Source organism: Gopherus flavomarginatus, chromosome 14 (genome assembly GCF_025201925.1).
Source record: "Gopherus flavomarginatus isolate rGopFla2 chromosome 14, rGopFla2.mat.asm, whole genome shotgun sequence".
Taxonomy (NCBI): domain Eukaryota; kingdom Metazoa; phylum Chordata; order Testudines; family Testudinidae; genus Gopherus; species Gopherus flavomarginatus.
The window spans coordinates 5,871,216-5,894,770 of record NC_066630.1 but is presented as its reverse complement, the minus strand read 5'-3'; the positions used below and the strand labels follow the sequence as shown (position 1 = coordinate 5,894,770).

The following is a 23,555-nucleotide window of genomic DNA, read 5'->3' as shown; positions in this document are numbered from 1 at the left end:
GGACTTTCTTTCACTTAACCAATTTAATTCCCAGTTTTTAAGTCCTTCTTGCCGCAATGCTGGTTTTGTAGTGTCAAAGCTCCTTCTGAGCAGAGGCTGACAGTCACAGCAAAATCTGTGCTGGTTTTGTGATTTCTAGCAATGCCCATTGGAAGCTTATTAGAGACCTTCAAATTCATTTCACTTGTGATATCAAAATTAAATCTTTGTATTAAAATATGAAAGGCTGGTGCACTACAGCATTGCCCCACTTAAGCCTTCACATCCTCACCCCAAAATGTTTATTTTTTACATTAAACCCAAGCTATATTATAGTAGACATTAGGACACTGAACATAGCTCTGGTGAGAACAGTCTTTATTAAACTCCTCAGTGACATATTAAAGCCAAATAAAACTAAAGAAATGAAACTCTCTAGCCAAATGTTCCTGCTAAATTCCTTCTTGTTTTGAAAAGATTTTTATTTATTTTCCGATTACATAGAAATAGACAAGTGAGGAATAATAGCTCTCAGGAGTCTTTCCAATGTTTAAAATGACCTCGATAACAATACAGATCCAAGTCAATAAGTGTAAAGTTGGATTTAATAAAGGAAAGAGAAACTGGAAAGTGTGCATAACTTAATCAGTTTAGATTGTCTAAGCATATGACATTAAATACTTTTCTGAGTGTATCTAAATCCACAGATGTTAATTTGTTGAATATTATCCAGGTTTACAGGTAAACAATTTTAAATAATGGCTGTTCAAATCATGTTTAAATGCCCTAGACCACCGTGAGCCACTAAGTATGTGTCTGCTCTTTATGTCCCCAATTCAGCAAGGTAATGACGCACATGCCTTATTTTAAGCATGTGAGTAATCCCATTGACTTTGTGCTTAAAGTTAGGCACACACTTCAGTACCTTGCTGAACTTGAGCGTATACAAGTGCTTTGATACGGATGTGCATGTGTTTTTCTCCTTAATATATATGGCATCACAAATAAATGTTCAGTGATGGAAAAATTAAATGATGTTTATATACAGTATTCAGAATGGCTCGCTTGGTAGTGCACCCATCTTCCAGCCTGAAGAGTATGGGTTCATAGAAGTATACTGGAGCTGTCTACTTCATGTAATCCAATTTTTTGTGCCATCCTTCAGATGAGGCTTCAAACATAGGTCTTTTCTAACTATCTTAGATGGCTAATGTCCTCATGGACATTAAATGTATATTTTCCAAAAGAATATAGGAGAAACCCAAGTGTTGTAGCCAAGGTTCTTCTTCAAGTGCTTTCTCATATCGATTCCAATTAGGTGTGTGTATGCTGCATGCACGGCTGTCAGAGAATTTTTTACACAGCAACACCCAGTGGGTCAGCTGTGAAGGCCCCCTGGAGTGGCGCCTTCATGGCACTCAATATATGCCCCAGCCAACTCAGCGTCTCCTCATTTCCTTCTTACCGCCCATGACAGTTGTTGGAACTGTGGAGTCCTGCTTCGCTACCGAGACCCGTGGTACTGACACTCCCCAGCACTGCAACCAACATCATCGGCCTGGCACCACTCCCATTCTCGTGCCAAAAGCAGCACTGGAAGCTGGAGAAGGGTGACCCACCTCCACAGAGACCAGCCTCCCTGGAACGGTCGTGGAGATGCGTCCTGGAGAGGAGCGTCTAGAGGCACAGCCTACGGCCTCAGCACCATTGGGGAGAACCGTTGAGTCTGGTACTGCTGGACTGCCCAACACGCAGTGTGGTTGAGGTCCAGTTGCTGTCTACCCCGGATACTTTTGCGGCTTCAAGGGATCTTATTGCCACGACGGCGTCGGCATCCCCTCAGCCACACGCCAAGGCCCCAGTGCCTCTACGCACAGCACCGTCCCGGGGCAAGCCGGCCCTAATCCACCTGTCAGCACCATTGGTCAAGCCACAGCATCAATCCCACTCTTGGCACTGTTCCCATTCCCGCCACCACTCACAGTTCCGGCACTGTGCTCCTTCGTGGCGCCAGTCATACTTGCAGCACCAGTCGTACTCGTGGCACCGCTCCAACTCCCATTGCAGGTCCTGGTCATGGCAGTGCTCTGCCCGCCAGTCGTCGTCAAGGAGCAGATCCTGGACCTGACACCGCTCTCGACACCTGTCATCATCTCAGCCCAGATCCACGTTCCGGTACCAGTCCAGGTCCTGGCACCACTCCCCAGAATTGTGGCACCGTTACTCATCGACATGAACTGGCATAGATCCGCTCGACACCACCAAGGCCCTCACATTCCCTTTCTCACTCTTCGGGATCGGAGGCAGAGTCGTGTTTTTTGGACCGCTGCCATTTGGACCATAGCTGCCTGGAGTCGGGGCTGGGCCCTGGCATGCGCAGGGGCAGGGACTCGCTCAGGGGCCAACTCAATGGCCATTTTAGATGCCCTGGGCGTACCACCAGGCCCAGGGTGCTCTGTCTGTGGCTTCCTGATTGGCTTCCCGCCCAACTGCTAAAGGGGTGGAGCAGACATACGTTGTCCCCTCAAAGGAGTGTGATTATCTGTTCACCCACCCACAGCCCTGTTTGCTCGTAGTGGCATCAATGAACAAAAAAGAACGGCATGGCCACTAGGCCCCAGTGCCCAAATCAAAGGATGCCAAGCGCCTTGATTTGTTTGGGCGCAGAGTTTATTCTTCAGGGGGACTTCATCTCAGGATTGCTAATCAGCAGGTGCCCCTGAGTTGTTACAATTTTAACTCCTGGAACTCCATGCTGAAGTTTAAGGAGTTAGTACCGCCTGAGTCCAGAAAGGAGTTTGGGGCTTTGGTGGATGAGGGAAAAACAGTGGCACAGACCTCATTGCAGGCCTCGCTGGGACGCTGTGGACTCCGCCGCACATACTTTGTCCTCTGGGATCGCGATGAGGTGTATCTCTTGGCTACAAGCCTCCGGCCTGCCACTGGAGCTTCAGCAAACAGTGCAGGACCTCCCCTTTCTTGGAGAGTACCTATTCTCAGAAAAGACCGACTCAAGGCTACATAGCCTTAAGGATTCAAGGGTGACAATGAAGTCCCTGGGCATGCACAAACCGGCTACCCAGCGGAAACCCTTCAACTCCCAGAACAACGCTCCTATTCTCCTCCTTGGCCAAGGCAGGATTTCTACAGGAGGTGGGGGCGTAATAGCAGGACAAAGCCCTCCAACTCCACATCTGGGCAAGGCCAGAGCACGTCAAAGCCTTTGTCAGGCTCAAAACTGGCCTTTTAAAGGGATGCCATTCAGGATCCTACCCTACTTTTCTTGAATCATTTATCCCATGTCCACAGTGCTTGGTTTCGTCCCAAGGTGGTGTTGGCCTTCCATATCAGCCATGACATTTTTCTCCCATTTTTTAATCTAAAACCACATGCCAGTTGCCAGGAACAGCGGCTGCACTCCCTCAATGGCTGTAGGGCCCTCACCTTCTACATTGAACGTACAAAGCTGTTCAGGAAGATGACCCAGCTCTTCATTGTGGTGGTGGACCGAATGAAAGGCCTCCTGGTCTCCTCTCAGCGGATCTCTTCATGGATCATGTCCTGCATCCGTGCTTGCTATGATCTGGCTGGTATACCAACCCCGCTCGTCATTGCTCACTCCACAAGGGCCCAGGCCTTGTCTGCGGCATTTCTGGCCCAGGTGCCAATCCAGGAGATCTGCAGAACCGCGACTTGGTCCTTGGTACACACTTTTGCTTCACACTATGCCATCGTCCAGCATGCCAGAGACGACGCGGTGTTTGGTAGAGCAGTCCTGCAATCCACGTTACTTCACTCCGACCCCATCACCTAGACAAGGCTTGGGAGTCACCTAATTGGAATTGATATGAGCAAGCAAAAAACGGTTACTCACCTTTGTAACTGTTGTTCTTTGAGATGTGTTGCTCATATCCATTCCAAACCTGCCCCCCTTCCCCTCTGTCAGGGTAGCCTGCAAGAAGGAAATGAAGAGGCGCTGGGTCGGCCGAGGTATATATTGAGCGCCATGAAGGCGCCACTCCAGGGGACATCACAGCTGACCCATAGGGTGTTGCTAGGGTAAAAAATTCTCTGATAGCCGTGCACGCGGTGCGCGCACACCTAATTGGAATGGATATGAGCAACACATCTGGAAGAACAACAATTACAAAGGTGAGTAACTGTTTTTTCCTATTCCACGAATAAACATTTTTTATGTTTTTCTGTGTCTCTTTTTTCCTGAACTGTCACTTTTTTTGCTTAAAAGTCTTTTGGAGAGCATACGTTTAAAACTAGTTCTACTGGGTTCTTTTCCGTAAGGTTCATGTTATGTGACTAGTCCTGGATTTTAACTCACTGCTTGTTTTCAGTCTGTGATGCTCAAGCATAAACCTGGTTTTAACTGTGCTAGGATTGGAAGTTAATCAAGTCTGCACTCTAAAGTCTTTCCGTTAATCACTGCCACTTTGAACTCTGGCAGTGGCAAAGGAGTCAGCCTAATTGTTGGAGGTTTATTTAAAAAAAAAAAAGTTGAATCTCTTACTAATCTTCCAAAATATTATTTAATTTCTCTGGAGACAGGAGTTTATTTTTGTAGGTAGGAATTGGTTTATTTTCAGAAGATTAATTCTGCTTTGTGCCTTCGTACTGCAGCTACCAGGCATTTTCCTCTGGCACAAGTGCCAGAGTTGTACCCAGCTTTGTTAGTAAAATAAATAAAACTATTCTGAATAATGGAACAAGTTAATTCTTTAAATATTTACATGGGCAGGTGTTTCACTTTATTTTTCTTTGTTTTAAAGGGATGATTGACGGCACCTAGTGAGAGAGCGGAACTTAGCTTTGCTTCTAGTCTTATTGCTAATACTCATATATCAAGCTAGTTAAGGGAATGAATCCCAGAAGAACGAAGTGAGTAACAGTTAAGGGTCAACCATCTCCCTGTGCAGGAAAAACGCACATGCACACACATCAGAAGGTATTCCACAAGGCTGAAACAGCAGCAAACCTTGTCTGTTTTTTGTTCTCTTGACGCAAGGGTTTCTTTTTACTAAAAGTTTTAAGTCCCTCACTCTGTTTCTACAGCAACAAATGTTAGTGCAACAGCTCATAACACCCCTTTCACTCCACCTCTCTCTCACACATACATTCTTGTTGAAGCCAGTACAGTCTCTGGTCACAGTGAGTGGCCAACTGTCTTGTGAGATGAAAGCAATTAACATAATATGGCTAAGAAGGATTTGAGAATGGCATTGAAAAGCAAGCTGCTTTTCTATGCAGTAGAATGGGGCTAAAAGAAAATGTATGATCTTGAAAGAACAGCAGAGAAGAGCTAGATGTTCTGATCAGTGTCATGAACTGAGCTCCTGAATTAGTGAAGAGAGCAAGCCAGACAGAAACAGTATGTCTTAAAACTCTGTATTTAAAAGTACTGATGAGGCTAAAAGTCCAGTTCTGACCCCCGCCCCTCCCCCAATATTTTGGAGAAGAGTTTCAGGATCTGAACATGGATCCAAACGTAAATGTATATGCCTAACTGCATGCACAGGTATAGTAACTGCTTTGCCAATAATCAGTTACCAGTATGCATCTAACTCCTCAACCTCTTCTGCTCCATCAGTAATGCCAGCTTTGCCCACCCCTTTACTTTCTCAGTCCAGCTTCTCTCACTTCAGCCCTTTCTGCATGGAACACTCTCCTTGTACACATCTGTAAAGCCCCCTCCTTTAAATCCCCTCTTCAAGACCCACCTTTGCTGCCATGCATACAAGACATTAGCTAATTAAGGACAGCTATGTTGAGGGGCAGGTGGAGAAAGTTGCCAGTGTTTTTTTGTAAATATATCATTATTTTTAAAAATGCATGTGTATATTTGACTGTGTCCCTGGTCCTACATCTTTTGTGTTTCTTTTATCTTTAAAAATTCTGAGCTCTTGAGGGTAGAGTCGAGGGCTTTATATGTGTTTGTACATTGCCGGGCATAGTGGGACCACTAGCTACTACAATATACATATTAAATAATAATAACACTGGTCTACAATTTTTGAGAAGTCGTCTGCTTCAGAGATAAAATGTGATATTTATTATGTATTTTGATGTGCTGAATTCCAATATGACAATTAAAACAACTAATTTGCTACTGTTTCTAAGATATTTAAGTTTTTACATTTTATGTCTATGTATATTGTGTAGATAGTAGAGTTTTAATCATAAATTGTAAACTCAGGTCTTTTCATGTGTTTATGCTTGCTTTACATGATAATATTTCACCTGTCCTGTTTATGTAACACTTTAAAAATCAGCAAAAGGGTTATATAAATAAACTTTATTATGAAACAAAAGGCAAAAAAACTATTATGTACATAGTTTAGTCCTATTCAGTGTCTACTCGGCGCTTCTTGGCTTGTCTCTTGTATTCATTAAATGGAGCATCTCTTGTCACTGTCCAGCAATAGTCTGCAAGCATTGATGGGCTCCATTTGCCCTGATAGCCTGCCAAGAGATTCCACTGCTGTAGTCTGGAGCCCAACAGCTCTGCCTTACTCTTGGGTAGTTCCAAATCCCTGACAAGGTCATTCAGTTCACCTTGTGTTATGAGATGTGATTCAGAGCAGGAGGATGGGAGAAAATGTGGGTCCTGTGACATTGATGGTTCAGGACCAGAAGTTTCATTCTCTTCCTCTTCCTCATCTGACTCAAGTGAGAATGATTCTGGTGCATCAGGAGCCGGCAGTCCTTCTCCGTGGGGTACTGGGCGTATAGCTGATGGAATGTTTGGATAATGCACAGTCCATTTTTTCTTCTTTAACACACCTTTCCCAACTGGAGGCACCATGCAGAAGTAACAATTGCTGGTATGATCTGTTGGCTCTCTCCAAATCATTGGCACTGCAAAAGGCATAGATTTCCTTTTCCTGTTCAACCACTGGCAAAGATCTGTTGCACAAGCGTTGCAGCATATGTGTGGGGCCCACCTCTTGTCCTGATCTCCAATTTTGCAGCCAAAATAAAGGTGATAGGCTTTCTTAACCATAGTGGTTAGACTGCGCTTTTGTGATGCAAAAGTCACTTCACCACAAACCTAGCAGAAGTTATCTGCACTGTTCACACAAGTACGAGGCATCTCTGCTCACTTTGACTAAACAGAAATGTGTCCCTTTGCAAAATCAAACACTGACAAATAAGAGAGCACGACACTGTATGATTTCTAGAGCTGATATAGGGCAATTTGTTCAGCAGAGTGATGTAAGCTTCGTTATGATTGCATCATCCATGACTTCTAGGAATAACATGATGCATTTCATATCATGTATGATGCAATACCAGCTTCAGATTGCATCATTCATTGTTTTGCCTACTTGTATTGTCCAAACCCAGTCATAGATTTATTCATAGATCCAGTCAAAGATGTATTTTAGTCATTTCTGGTTTAAATTGAGATCCCTTCCCTTTATAACTCACTTATCCTCCGCCATTCCCAAGTCAAGGGTCGTATATACTGACCCAATAGCATATCTTGAAAACTAGAGCCAATCAACAATTTTAAACATCATTTTCATTCTCAGTGACCCGGAATTAGTAAAGTTGGGCTACATTTATTTCAGAAGCATTTTGGCTGTAGAGCAGTGTAATTGGTTAATTGGATGTGTAGTTCCTGCAGCTAGAGTGCAGTCAGTGCTGGGAACTGAAAATCTGTCTTTTAATCTAAACTGCCTACCTCTGTAGTATTTGTGTGCCAGAATCATTCCCCTCTGAACCCCCTCCATTCCAACTCCACTGGCCTTCATTCTTCTTTTGATTGCTCCATTCCCTCATTCTTTCTTCCATGCCACTGGAATAGACACTTAACTCCCATGTGGCTGGCAACCTCCCTGACCTCTAATCCTCTCTGAAAACTCCACTGTTTTTATGATTCTTCCACCATTAACCTTTACTCATGTTCTCCTCTACCACTTGCATATCAGACCTTGACAGATGAAGTAAGTAAAAATAATGAAAATGGATTGTAAACTCCTTGGGGCTGGGACCTTGTCTTATTTTCTATGGGTAAAGTGCCTGTTACATCTATGATACTGTATAAATAATAATGCATATGTGTATAATAAGGATACTTTGTAGCTATATTGCCTTCATACAGTGTGAATGTAACACATATGCTAGCTAATTATTCCCCTGATCTTGCAGAGACTTATGCATGAGCTTAATTTAAAACATGTGAATAGTACCATTGAACTGAAAGTTAATTTAAAGCTTTTCAGAATTGGGGCTTAGTATAGCAATATTATATGTATATGTAGCCTAAACTGCAAACTCATATGTGTATCCTGTATCTGAATGGTTGGCAAACCCTTTGAAATGTCTAGTTAATGTATTTTGTAATGTTAAAGATTTCAATACGTGAATTTTTATGTATACTTTTATTAAAGATATAAGGCCCTGAAACACTAAAATAAATTTTAAAAGTGCTACAATATTGTAGCAACTTTTTCACAATATACTTTGTGGTTCTGAAATAATATTGTACTTACAGGGATCACTGGTATGAAAATAATAAATATTTTCTATTTTTTAAAATAAGGAAAGGAAACATAGATGTTTTTCTAAGAGAAGGCAGAAAACTCCACAAATGACCTGTTAAGCAACAGAAACTTATAATAATATATAAATGAAATATAAATGAACAATTCAGTTAAAAAGTTTAACAAATCAGTACTACAGTTGAATTTCTTATATTATTAAAAAACTGTGCCCAACCCACAGAGGAAATGCTGGTGATTGATATCATCGTTATTCAGAATTTTAGAAGTAACATTATCTGTTGTCACAGATTACAGAAAAAAATTCCACCACGTTATTTGTTTTTCTTTATATTTTGGCATAGTTGTGGAAATTAGATTCAATTACACTTTGGGTAAGCTCTAGTCAAACTTGAAAACACTTCAGCTTTAAGATAATTCTTTCCTGGGTTTTTCAGTTTTTCTTGTATTGTTGGTTTAAAGATAGTATGACATGTTGATTTGTCTTTAGATATTTGTGTGTTTTCTGTATCTCCTCTGTGTACTGTAAGTGCATTGTATTCAGGAAAAAAAGCTTCTGGATAATTTCTCCTCATAAAAACAGAAGATACTTTGGTTGCTATATATTCTGAGATGCAATTTCCCTATTAATTATTGGGAGTTGAATAAAGGAAAACTAATTATACTGTCAGTTTAATTTCTTTGCAGAAATACTAGGCTGTTTTAACCCACTGATCTCTCATCACTGGGAGCACTTTGGTACCATTTCCAAATGTCTATCAGTCTCCAGAAGGGTTTTCATTTCAAAGGCAGCACTCCAACACAGAGAAATGCAATAGCCTGACACATTCAAGACAATTTTGTTTGGATTGAATCAAAGAATTGCTGTAAACATTGAGTAGAAATGTAAAAGGGCAATTGAAGGTTCCACACAAGCCATTTTTTGTTTGGTGAATTTCACATTTACCAGTCCTCCTGCTATGGGATATAGAGGCAAAGGCAGAATCTATTGTAATATTTTGAAAGTACAATGTGAATGCAAGAGCTGAAACGGTTATGCAGGGCTTACTGTATAGGTCAGCACAATCAAGTGCTGTATTCTTTCCCAAACTGTAAGTAACAAAAGTAGAATTACACATAGTAAAAGTTGTAACTTCAGTAATCAGTACTACTTGTAAACTTGCATTATTCTGTGAATGGAAAAAACATAGGATTTATATTGGAAAACTAACACAGCCATACAGTCATTTCTCTGCTTTGCCTGGTGTGTCCTGTTTGATCATTAGTAGCAGGATATTTTTTTCAAATCTTGTTAAATGCCAGGAATAGTTGCATTCTGAACAAGTTATAATCAATCTGAGCAATTGACTTCCCTACCAAATCGCGCAGATGCCATCTTGCACATTGCAAAGTGTAACTAATGCACTGCAGGTTGGGTATTTAAAAAAAAATTATGAACAAAAACAATTAGGGTTCTTCATTTTTCTAGAGCAGTGATAGAAATGTAAGAAACAAGCAAATTCATTAGGGAAAATCAGATTTTTCTAAATTAAAAATATAATTATAACATTACATTATGCTCACATTTTGATGCTCTACAATAGTTTGATATAACAATAATGGTTTATGTATGGAGGTAGATATTTGCCTTTACTTACAAATATATGACCGTTTGAGATTTCTGTATCAATACTGTATAATTTAACATTTACTTAATATTATCACTATTCATTGCAATAAACTTGGATCTGATACTTGCTTTATCAGTCAGTCCCAGAGATCTTGTCTCAAAAGCATTCTTTAGAGTGTGAGTTTCTTTCTTATTGCTTGCTTCTGGAATATAATCTAACAGAATGCAGACTAACACAATCCGATAGCTGGAAATAAAGATATTGCTTTTTCAGGGGTCACATAAGCCTATTCATCTTGAAAAGTGCTCATTCATGTGAACTTTGTCATGGTTAGCAGATGAATAGGATGATTATGAAAAACAGGCATTTGTGCCTTTGTATATACCAGAGTACTTCACTACATGCATGTCTTAAAAAAAATAAACCATATAGTTAAAAGATCTGTGTCATATTTATACCACTTTTTGAAAATATGTACAAAAGCAATACAATGCTAGCATAGCATGAATGAATGGCATGAATCCCAAGTCAGCAGTCTTTATGCCCTTTACCCCACAAAGCTGTGTGAACATTGAAATTAAATCCATACAGTCTGTGTCAGTCATTATTGAAATGTTAAGCTTGACCACTGGGTTATTCCCAATATATTGTCAAGATTGTTATAGGAAATTTCATTTTAACTGGAACCAGCAAACTCAGCCTGGCTTAGCATCTCACCCAAAGGGACTGTACGTTTCCTTGCAGCTGTATCCCACACTCCAGGTGTGACTCTGGTGTCCACACTGAACTTTAGTCCAATTTGTAAAAGCAGCAAAGAATCCTGTGGCACCTTATAGACTAACAGACGATTTGGAGCATGAGCTTTCGTGGGTGAATACCCACTTCTTCAGATGCATCATATTCACCCACGAAAGCTCATGCTCCAAATCGTCTGTTAGTCTATAAGGTGCCACAGGATTCTTTGCTGCTTTTACAGATCCAGACTAACACGGCTACCCCTCTGATACTTTAGTCCAATTTGTGATTAGTGGCTTGAATTCACAGACATCTGGCATTGCCAACAAAATTTTATTTCTATTAAGAATTCAGTGCTTCCCTTAGCTTAAAATGAGTATTTATTTTCCCAAACCATGAGAGGCCAGAGCAAGAGCAAAATCCACGGTCTTCTGAATACAATATAAGCCAGGTATGGTGCTGGAAGCCAGTATAATGAATACATTTTCTTCAGCTAATGAGCTCACCTTTGACCAGGAGGAAAGAGAAACTAGAGAGAGGAATGGTGATTCATTCTCAGTGCTGGGGCTGGTCCTTTGGTAAATGACGTGTTTAGGAAATAATGCAGACTACCGTTCAGTAAGTCTGAAACAAAAAACAAAACAAAGTTTCATTTGGGATCTTCAGCTACAGTTGAATAATTGTCCTTGGTAAACCCCTTAAGTAATTCATCAAGGAAATTACCCCTCATCACTAATTATTTATTTTCTCAAATTGTCAGCCTTGATTAAGTTCATCTTGTTGCATTGCTTAAGGGGAAAATTGTGATTCAAATGAATGAGGTTGGCGGGACAAGCCTTACCAGAAAAGTGGCTCACTTTAAGATCTCAGCTTCCTTACCCCACAAACATGCCCTGATCCTTATCTTGAGGGGGCTGAACGAGCACAACTGAGGGTGAGAAGATTTTCTGTGTTCTTTTGCTCATTGGCCTCTTCAGAGACTGTTTAATTTCATTTGTGAATTGGATGTCTGGACCAAGACCAATTGCTCATTTTTTGCAGGCCAAAGAACAGCTGTTAATGGTAACCACTTTTGGTCACTGCTGATGTGGGTTGGATAAACACTCTTAATCCATTACAAATCTTGTGAGCCAGCCAGTCACTTAGAGCTTTGAAACAAGTTAATGGAGGACATAAAGAAAATAGGAAGAGCTGATGATATTTATACATTTTAGATATAACTCTTGCAGCCTGTGCCATCACTTAGAATTTCCTCGTTTTCTGTTTTTAGAGGATTACCCCAATGGGACATGGCTTGGAGATGAAAACAATCCTGAGATGCGAGTCCGTTGCCCCATCACCCCAGCTGATATGCTGCATATCAGCACCAACTGCCGCACAGCTGAGAAGATGGCACTGACGTTGCTAGATTACCTCTTCCACCGGGAAATTCAGGCCATCTCCAACCTTTCAGGGCAAGGGAAGCATGGGAAGAAGCAGCTTGATCCTCTCATGATTTATGGCATTCGCTGTGAGTATAACGGAAGTGTCTGATCTTGTGCTGTATAAAGAGATTTCCATCTGCTTTGTCTGACAGTTGAGAGCAAAAGAGACCAACAGAGCTAAATCTTTAGAACCAAGTGTTCTAAAATGTTCATGCACGTTCCTTTTTTGGTATATTTGTCTCAATAATTTTGGGTAGGCCTGCTCAGTAACGGCTAATGTTATAACCTGCTCAGGTATTTTTATAAACAGCGAGGAGTATGCATCTCTTGACTCCAATCCTGCCTTTCCTTCTCCCCCTCTCTGGTCTTCTTCCCCCTCCCCCAAAAACCAACAGCCCATAGTAATTAAATTGTCCTTTGGACATCACACATTAGATACAATGTTGATTGCCCTTTACTGAAATAAGAGTGGGGTCCATTTTATTTATTCTGGTGTCATCTATGCCTCTAATTTATTTAGTCTAATCTCTGTATGAATAAAGCTTCCATTGCTGTGGCACCGATGTGCAGTCATTAATGTAGCTAATCACTTCCACCTGCTTGTTGCTCAGATATTGCATTATCTGCTCCATGCTCTGTATTTTTTGTGGTTCCATTTTGAATCTCACTATAGGAAGTACAATCCCCGAAAGATGATTGGCCGACCTGGTAACATTATTCTAGGCAGCAGCCCAAGTCTACAGATATGGTCAGGCAGGTCATGCATCAATCTGACCAACTCCTCCTTTACTCTACAGTTATTTTGGTCTGCATGTTTATTTTTAAATAGTATATTTTTATGTGGAGGGTTTAGCTCTAAAGAACTACAGCACATTATAACAAGTCATGGTCCAAATTCATTTTTCTAATATCTATGTTTTGTGAAGTGTGGTTCTGCTCTAAAAAGTAACTTCATTATGTTACTTCTTCAGTTATTTTTGTAACAGACTTTTATGCTAATCCCCCATGTAACATTGAGCATACTAGCTAATCCTCGGGAAACCTCGCTAGCATTCTGTGTGACAGTAGATTCCAGAACTTGCCGTCATGGAAAACCTGGACAAAAAATGCATCAAATTCAAAACGTGTTCAGGAGTCAGCTCAGATGTATTTCCCTTCAGGTGAGTTGTAGACAATGCTCTGCCTCCCTGTTTCTGCCAGTCTCCCTCTTCGGACAGACAGCTGAATGTAGGTGGCATGGTGAAACAGAGAGGATGTTTGAAATTGCTCCTACAGTGGTGCTGAAGTGTGTATTGCACAATGGTCTTCCAAAGAGCTGGGCTGAGACTGTCCATTTATATTGGGCCCAATCCTTTTCTCACTGAAATAATTGAAAACACTTATCTTGACTTCATTGATAGCAGGATTAGGCCAATTATCTTATTTAGAAACATGTTGTGGGTATAGATCTTATGCTGCTGTAGTGTAGGAGGCAGGTGGATCAGTCCTTAGAAACACCACATAGAAACTAAAATGCTTCTCTCAATTTACTGTGGTCGGAAGCGTAATGATAGGATCTGGAAACATAGAGAATTGCAGGTTTTAAAGATTCTTGTTATATCATGACAGTTTTCACCAAGTTTCTCATAGCCCATGGTAGGCTGAGTAGAAAGACATTTATGGAGAATAGTCTTGGTGAATATTCAAATTCTGGATTTGTTTTTTAAGTCATGAAAACATTAGAAGTAACATTAGAATTGTACTCAGCTATCCCAAATGATCAAATTAAATTACATTCTGTGAGAGTTGGGTGTGTTTTTTGTTGCTGTTGCCACCAGACAGATGTTTTCTTAGCTTCTATTTAGGGGAGGATCCTAAAGGACCAATTTAAATTAGTCTGCAGTGGGTGTTTCCTAGAAATGTCTCGGGTTCTCTTTTTTGGTTTAGGAAGCCACTCTGAGTTCATACTAGTTCAAAGGCACAGAGCATACCAAATGTAGCACATTTCTAGTTGAGAAATACCAACCATGGTGATAACTGAAATAACGAAAAAAAAATCCACTTGTTTTTGTTAGAAATATAAATACAGTTCACGTAATCAAAATAATATGAGCTTGGATCTCAGTTTTGACCTGTTGGAAACAAATGGGGAGTGTGGATTGTCTATACATTCAATGGAACAAACTCATTTTATTTTTTATCAGTATGTATCATTTCAAAGGGTGGATCTCACTCAAATTGAGATGAAGGAAATTGTAGCAGGCTCACTGCAGTTCACACAAATGTTTCTCTACTTTAGGGAAAAGTTAAATACCATAAAGTGTGTGGATTCAAGATAGGAACTCTTTGGATGATAAAGCACTATGGTTCATATTGTCTCTCCTTGTCAGGATGAGTGTTAGGAGGCTGTCACAGTGTTGCAATGTATATTAGGGATATAGACAGTTTTTTTCTGTAGCTTTATGAGTAACTAAGATGCTGTGGGAAGTAGATTATGGTACATAAAGTGTCTGAAATGTTCTTAGACATGGGTGATGGACAGCCTGACGGTTTGAGTAAGCAGTAGGCACCATGCTGATATGACATTATGGTTACTAGCAGGAGATTACTCAACCAATTGTTTGATGACAGCAGCCAAGTTGACTTTATAAGCATAGTTTACAGTTTACATTTCAGGCAAGGTAAACCTGCAAATGCCTTCTGAATAGTTGAAATCCTGACACAAGCTATAGCACATATCGGGTACCTTTGCTATCCATACTGTCTAAAGCAGTGGTTTTCAAAGTGGGGTACTTATACCCCTAGGAGTGTGTGAGCTCTTGTCGGGGGTAAGTGAGAAAAATCCTGTAATGCTGGATAATGCATTTAATTTAGTAAGACTTGGCAATCTGATCATAGATATATTCTGACCCTATCTCAGATGGGGGTACATGGTAGACTACATTATTTGAAAAGAAGTATGCAGCCTACAAAACTTTGAAAACCACTGGTCTTAAGTATACAAAAATACTAATGTTAACGTGGAACTATATGGGGAACCATTGAAAAAAATGAGCAACATTCCTGATTGAAACAAGCTCTATAGGCTACAAAAGCACCATTTAGAGCTGTTTTAATTTTTCTGAGGAATTCAATACTGCATCATTATATTTCTGCTAGTGCAATACAGAGTTACATGGAGAAAATCTGTGGAAAGTGATTGCTAATGAGCCTGATAGCACTGTTCCTTCTTCAGGCTGGACTGAGTTTGGGAAGTACGCTCCTAATGGCCTCATTTTGTTGATGGTGATGTCACCTGACTACTGTGGTGGGGACCAGTGGGCTAAACTAGAAATATCCTGTTGGACTTGCTGCGTTGTGGCCTATCATTGGTTCACTCTGTAAGGGAAACAGAAGCCTTCAAAGGCTTTCACAGTGGTGTTTGATCATGTTAAAAATGTGTTGATGGCTCTGTAAGGGCTAATAAGACCTACAGATAATTTTGTTCTTGCAAATTTTGGAGACCTCTTCAGATACTTATGCAGCGTAAATGGTACTTTTCTAGGTTACTGCGTGTAACACTATTATTTTCACAAGTTTTTATAAGGCTAAATAGGTTTTGTTTGAAAATTTGTTCATAAAATGAAGTGGGGTGGGAAGCAGCGTGCTTGCAAAAAGTGCACATGCAACCCCCTAAATTGAGGTGTGCAAATCGGATTATTGTAGCCCTAAGTGCTGTTTGTATGTGCAGTTACCAGATTTGTATATGCAAAGCAGGCTTTTGAAAATGAGGCTCCTTAAGTGAAAGTGTGATCATATTGGCACTATACGACTAAGCTGATATAATTTAAAAGGGAGATTCTTTGTAAAAGTAGCATTGATTGAAGTTAGGGGTACTTACAGCATCTAAAACAGAGGTCTATTGGCTTCACTCAGTATCTCGGCTAACGTGTTGCCTTTGTTCTGGAACAAATCCCCATGCATCAAAAGAAAAATACACTCTCTAAATATAGACTGTTGCAAGAATACCCACATACAGTGTGTTTAGAGAATCTGAAAGTGATTGTGTAGTTAGTGAGGCTTAAAATAACATAGCCGAGGCATCATAAAATTACTACAGCACTGAATCGGGGCGAGGGGACCAAGTAACCTTTCTAAAAAGGGGTCCAATATTAATGTGACTGGCTCAGCTGTAATGATTTCATATCATCACTGGTAATAAGTGAGTGAAAATGAAATTTCCTTTTGGTAGCTTGTTTATTAATTGTCTGTCATGTAAGTGAGCATGTGGGTGACTGCATATCTGTAATGACTAGGGTTGCTAACTTTCTAATCGCGCAAAACCGAACATCCTTGCCCTGCCCCTGCCCTGCCCCTTCCCCTATGCCCCGACCCCACACTGCCCCTTCTCCGAGGCCTTGCCACTGCACCACTCCGTCTCTGAGGCCATGCCCCCACTCACTCCATCTCCCCTCTGTCGCTCACTCTCCCCCACCCTCACTCATTTTCACTGGGCTGGGGCAGGGGTTGGGGTGCCGGAGGGAGTGTGGGCTCCAGCTGAGGGTGCAGGCTCTGGGGTGGGGCCAGAAATGAGGGGTTCAAAGTGCAGGAGGGGGCTAGGGCAGCGGGTCGAGGTGTGTGTGGGGGAGGGTTCTGGCTGGGGCTGGGCTCTGGGGTGGGGCTGGAGATGAGGTGTTTGGGGTGCAGGAGGGGTCTCTGGACTGGAGCCGAGGGGTTTGGAGTGCGGGAGTGGGCTAAGGGCTGGGGAAGGGGGTTCGGGTGCGGGAGGGAGTGTGGGGTGCGGGCTCCGAGAGGGAGTTTGGGTGCAGGAGGAGACTCGGGCTGGGGCAGGAGACTGGGGTGTGTGGTGGGGTGGGGTGTGGGCTCTGGAAGGGAGTTTGGGTGCAGGAGGGGCCTCAGGCTGTGGCAGGGGTTTGGAGTGCGGAAGGGTGTGCAGGCTCTGTCATAAACAGATAGCTAAGGGTTAATGTCTCTTTCACCTGAAGCACCTGACCAGAGGACCAATCAGGAAACCGGATTTTTTCAACTTGGAGGGAATTTAGTCTCTGTGTCTTTGTTTTCTGGCTGCCTGCTTTCTCTGAGCTTTGGAGAAGTAGTTTCTTTTTTCTAGTCTTCTGTTTCCAAGTGTAAGGACAAAGAGATCAGATAGTAAGTTCTATGGTTTCTTTTCTTTGGTATTTGCATGAATATAAGTGCTGGAGTGCTTTGATTTGTATTCTTTTGGAATAAGGCTGTTTATTCAATATTCTTTTAAGCAAATTGCCCTGTATTGTGTCATCTTAATACAGAGAGAACATTTGTACTTATTTTTCTTTCTTTTTATATAAAGCTTTCTTTTAAGACCTGTTGGAGTTTTTCTTTACTGCAGGGAAATTGAGTCTGTACTCACCAGGGAATTGGTGGGAGGAAGAAATCAGGGGAGATCTGTGTGTGTTGAAGTGGCTAGCCTGACTTTGCATTCCCTCTGGGGGAATAGGAAAGTACTTTTTGTTTCCAGGATTGGGAACAGAGAGGGAGATTCACTCTGTTTGAATTCACAGAGCTTGTGTCTGTGTATCTCTCCAGGAGCACCTGGAGGGGGGAAGGGAAAAAGGATTATTTCCCTTTGTTGTGAGACTCAAGGGATTTGGGTCTTGGGGTCCCCAGGGAAGGTTTTTCAGAGGGACCAGAGTGCCCCAAAACACTCTAATTTTTTGGGTGGTGGCAGCAGGTACCAGGTCCAAGCTGGTAACTAAGCTTGGAGGTTTTCATGCTAACCCCCATATTTTGGACGCTAAGGTCCAAATCTGGGACTAAGGTTATGTCATGGTGTAGCAGCGGTTGGGAATAGACAGAATCCAGAAGCCAGTAGGAATATTATATTTTTCTCTTCTCTGCTAAGGGCTTTTTAGCAGAGAGGAACAGTTTGGTTTTAAAAGGGAACCAGAGAGAATTTTTTTTTTCTGCTCTCTCTGGCAGTTTGTGGCTTGCATGGTAAGCAAGAAGCCATTACCAGACTATTAACAGTCTTTTGTCATGCAATAGCACTCCCATTGAGAGTCATACCAGCACTATATGAATGCAAATAAAGTGGTTTTTCAGGTTTACTTTCATTGAACATTAGCTAGAGAGAGAAAAGGAAAAAAGCACTGTTGCTAGGCAGACTTCAGGAGGCAACAGAACCTGCAGTTCAGAAGATAAACACCGGAGGGCACCCCAACACAAGAAAACAGGAACCATGACTTCTAAGGCAAAAATTAAGGCCGAAGAGCAATTCAAAGAAGCTGAACACAGGCGACAAATGGAGATGAAAGAAAGAGAAGAACAAATCAAAGAGGCAGCACACAAAAGAAAAATAGAAGAAGAAGAGGTGGCCCACCGAAGGAAGCAAGCAGAAGAAGAGTTGGCCCACAGAAGGAAGCAAGAAGAAGAAGAGGTGGCCCATAGAAGGAAGCAAGCAGAAGAAGAGGCAGCCCACAGGAGACAGATAGAACTCCAAAGGGAAGCCCACCAACAGGCCATGGAATTAGAAAAGGCTAAGCAACAGACTCCAGCCAATCCTAACAACCCATCGCCCATTATTGCTCCACAGCACAGGAAATTTCCCACCTACAAGGCAGGTGATGACACCGAGGCCTTCTTGGAAAATTTTGAAAGAGCTTGTCTTGGGTACAAGATTCCCGAAGACCAGTACATGGTAGAATTGAGGTCACAGCTCAGTGGACCTTTAGCAGAGGTGGCAGCTGAAATGCCTAAGCACCAAATGAATGACTATAAACTTTTTCAAACCAAGGCCAGATACAGGATGGGGATAACCCCAGATCATGCCCGTCGGCGTTTCAGAAACCAAAAGTGGAAACCAGAGGAGTCATTTCCCAAACACGCCTACTACATTGCAAAAAACTATGAGGCCTGGCTAACAGGAAACAACATTCAAACCTTGGAAGAACTGAACCTCCTCATACAAATGGAGCAGTTCTTGGATGGTGTTCCTGAAGACATCACACGGTACATACAAGATGGAAACCCCAAGAATATCGCTGAGGCGGGGGAGATTGGAGCCAAATGGATGGAACTGGCAGAAAGCAAGAAAGCTACTGTCAAGGGGAACGATTACCCCAAGGGGCACACAGACCATAAACCCTACAACCGAGGACAGCCAAAGACCCCACATACCACCCAAGTAAAGCCACAGATACCCTACCCTTCAACCTCACCAGTCTCCAGTAACTCACCTCGGCCCAGTGACCCATCAGATGGAAGATGCTTTAAGTGTAATGAACTGGGACATATCAAGGCCAAGTGTCCCAAGAACACCATGCGAGTGCAATTCATTACACCACCATCACACCAAAGATCCCCAGGCCCGGATGCCTCTCAAATACCCTTGGAGCGAAGGGAAAATTTGAGAGTGGGCGGAAAGAAGGTTACTGCGTGGAGAGACACGGGGGCACAAGTGTCAGCTATCCACCAATCCTTCGTTGACCCCAAATTCATCAACCCAAAGGCCAAAGTTACAATTTACCCCTTCATGTCACAAGCTGTAGACTTGCCTACAGCTCAACTGCCTGTCCAGTACAAAGGCTGGTCAGGAATGTGGACTTTTGCAGTCTATGACAATTATCCTATCCCCATGCTACTGGGGGAAGACTTGGCCAACCAGGTGAGGCGGGCCAAGAGAGTGGGAATGGTTACACGTAGCCAAACCAGGCAAGCTTCCAGACCCATTCCTGTTCCTGAGCCGTCCACAGAGGCCCCGTCTGTGTTACCAGAGACCCAGACAGAGGTAGTGGACCCGGATTCCATGCCTACCACTGAAACAGCCACAGCATCTCCAGTCCCAGGCCCGGAACTGGAACAACAACCAGCACCAGCAAGTGCAACTACATCTTCAAACTCAACGCCAGAGGGCGCCAGCGAGCCAAAACTGGCAGAAGCGACAGACAGCCATACCCAAAAGGCTCAGCCAGAGCCTGAAATACCCTCAGGTGCACCAGCGGAGAGCGGTTCACCAGCAACGGAAACAACCCCATCACCTACATCGCTTCCAGAGGGACCAAGCCCAAGTCCACAGTCTGAGGAAGAACTGGTGACCCCAGCCTCAAGGGAACAGTTCCAGACTGAGCAGGAAGCGGATGACAGCCTTCAGAAAGCGTGGGCGGCGGCACGGAGCACCCCACCGCCTCTCAGCTCTTCTAATCGATCCCGGTTTGTTATAGACCAAGGACTTTTATACAAGGAAATTCTTTCTGGTGGACACCGGGAAGAATGGCAGCCGCAAAAACAGTTGGTGGTTCCAACTAAGTACCGGGAAAAGCTCTTAAGCTTAGCCCATGATCATCCCAGTGGCCATGCTGGGGTGAACAGAACCAAGGACCGGTTGGGGAAGTCCTTCCACTGGGAGGGGATGGGCAAGGATGTTGCCAAGTATGTCCGGTCTTGTGAGGTATGCCAAAGAGTGGGAAAGCCTCAAGACCAGGTCAAGGCCCCTCTCCAGCCACTCCCCATAATTGAGGTCCCATTTCAGCGAGTAGCTGTGGATATTCTGGGCCCCGGGCTCCGAGAGGGAGTTTGGGTGCAGGAGGAGACTCGGGCTGGGGCAGGAGACTGGGGTGTGTGGTGGGGTGGGGTGTGGGCTCTGGAAGGGAGTTTGGGTGCAGGAGGGGCCTCAGGCTGTGGCAGGGGTTTGGAGTGCGGAAGGGTGTGCAGGCTCCAGAAGGGGGCTCAGGGCTGGAGAAGAGTGTTGGGATGCAGGCTTTGGCAGGGAGTTAGAGTGCGGGAGAGGGTTCCAACCTCGGGCAGGAGGATAGGGTGTGGGAGGGGGTTCAGGGTGTGAGCTCCAGCTGAGCAGCATTTACCTCAGGTGACTCCCAGTCAGCAGCACAGTGAGGCTAAGGCAGGCTCCCTGCCTGCCCTGGCTCCCCGTGGATCCTGGAAGTGGCTGGCATATCTGGTTCCTAGGCTCGGGGGGGGGGGGGGGGGGGCTAAGCAGCTCTGTGCGGTGCCCACTGCCAACACCCGCAGGCACTGTCCCTGCAGTTCCCATTGGCCTCGGTTCCTGGACATGCCAGCTGTTTCCAGGAGCCGCAGAGAGCCAGGGCAGGCAGGGAGCCTACCTTAGGCCTGCTGCACCACCGGCCGGACTTTTAACGGTGCAGTCAGCGATTCTGACCAGAGCCGCCAGGGTTCCTTTTCAACCGGGCATTCTGGTCAAAAACCGAATGCCTGGCAATCCTCATAATGATTCATAAACACCAAGGGTGAAAGCCTGTCCCCATTGAAGTCAAGGATAAAACTCCCATTGACTTCAACGTGGCCAGGATTTCATCCCTACAATTTATCAAAGATGCACTGAAAGAAATGCGAAGCCCTGCAGTGCTGTCTTCTCTTGGCCTCACCGGTCTGTAGACCAGCTGTCTTTTATTGCTGATATGTTGTTCCCTAAACTCTAACAAAAACTAAGTACAGCAGTAGGGTGGGAACTGAATCATATCATTGTCCTCCATATGCAGTTTGATGCTGCTCTGTGCAGTAATACTGTGCTGCGTTTATTTTAAACTTACATGAAGAGCTAATGTCATCAGTGAAGCATATGCCAATCATAGCTAGCAAGTTCAGGTCATCATGGAGATCTTTTTGGTACAAGTTTCATCTTCTAGTTTATCAGTGGAAAGATTTTCCTGCCTTTCTTTTTCTGGGGAAAAAAATAGCCAACCAAATCTGTATTTAATAGAAAATATTTTGAAAAGTATAGCATGCAGAAGCCACTTTTTTCAAATGAAGGGATGTATGTTTATTAAAATTTCTTGATATATTGCATACATTCTGCCACAACAGAAAGGCAGAGTTTATCTTTTGGAGGTATATATTTTCATTTAGTTGCTGGTGGGCTGACAGTGGTAGTGAAGAGTTTTGGGCAAGTAACCAGAGCAGTATAAATATACTGTGGCTTTAAGTAGCTCATTACTTCAGCCTACCAAAAATGTAGGGATTTTCTGGTGAAATATGATCTAAGAATGCCAGCAGTTAGGACTTTCTTTATTGTAACTGAAAGTGTAGGCTTAGCTCTTATGAGATTTCATGATAGCGTCTGCAAACATGCTTTTTAAAAAAAGATCCCAAACTCAAAGTCTGTAATGTCGAAAGTGAGAAATGCAGTAAAATGATGGATTGCTAAATGGCTTTACTTGTGATCTTAGAAAATACTGTAAAAGAGGGAATTTGTTGTTGGTGATGAGCACTAGTGGAATAGCACTAGTGCCCTTATAAGTCACTTTCAATATTTCACAGTTCTTTTAATTTATCTAACAATATAGAAAAGCTGTAAAATGTTAGTTACCACCTGAATGTGAAAAAGATTTGAGGTTTTGCAGTTTTGTAATAATTTTCACATTAGCAAACATGATAGCTATGAAAACAATTCCATTATAAAATCCTCTCTCTTCTAGCTTGTAACTTTCTGGAAAATTTCTGTGTGTAGAAAGTTTAGGCAAAATCTACACAGCCTTTTTCAAGTTCTTTCTGAAAGGAAGTAGAAACTAAATCTGAAAAATAATGAGCAATACCAATGTCGGAAGTAAGGGCATTAGATTAAAAATGTCTGTTTAATGCTGCAGAGGACTTAGTACTGTTCTGCTGAATCTTGCCCTCAGCCTATTACAGCACAAACTGTTGCTGACTTCAGTTCATGGTGGGTTAACGTTATTTCATCTTGAATACATCTGCGTGGAGATGTTTAAAATAGCACAGATCTACTGCTAAAATTGAAAACACAGATTATATGGCACTATCAAAATATATGTAGGAAAACAAGCTTTCACATTTTTCATATTATGTTAAAGTCCATCTGAGAATATGTCCGAGTCAGAGCTGTGCTATAAAATGTGTCTTTTCTTTTTCACTTTGCATGTGGCTGTTACTTTTTTTTTTTTTTTTAGGAAGGTCAAAGTCATGTGATAGAAGAGACATGGTTACCAAAGTTTAGTACTCTTGTTAAGTCATACTCCTAATACCAGTAAAAGTAGATCTGTCTTTCTAAGTGACCAGATTAGCTCAAAGAGTGTAAACATAGTGCCTGATAGAAAAATGAACTATAGGTTTGCCTGGTCCAGGAGAAGTAGTGTGAACAGCTTAATTAGAATTGCGCACCCCACTGCTTTACAAAAATTGATTAACATGACCTTTCTTTTCATGATGGAGAGGCAGATCACTCAAATCTGTGTATTAGGAAAGGCATTTGATTTGTGCCTGATTGTGTAATTTGTGCCAGTCTGACCGGTGTATGTATATAGACATTCATTCACATAACCCAAATATATGTTACAAGTTGTGCT

At 42.6% G+C, this 23,555-nt stretch overlaps 1 protein-coding gene and 1 long non-coding RNA gene across 2 annotated transcripts in view; one reads left to right on the top strand and one right to left on the bottom strand.

The window, feature by feature from the left end:
- Positions 1-23,555, top strand: part of BANP (BTG3 associated nuclear protein) — a 262,228-nt gene that overhangs the window by 87,463 nt on the left and 151,210 nt on the right. Inside the window, exon 7 of the mRNA XM_050922613.1 lies at positions 12,111-12,350. Within this exon, the coding sequence (XP_050778570.1) occupies positions 12,111-12,350 (240 nt within the window). The remainder of the gene's footprint in view (positions 1-12,110; positions 12,351-23,555) is intronic.
- The window catches only part of LOC127034119 (uncharacterized), a 199,757-nt gene that overhangs the window by 141,318 nt on the left and 34,884 nt on the right, over positions 1-23,555 (bottom strand). The window lies entirely within an intron of this gene.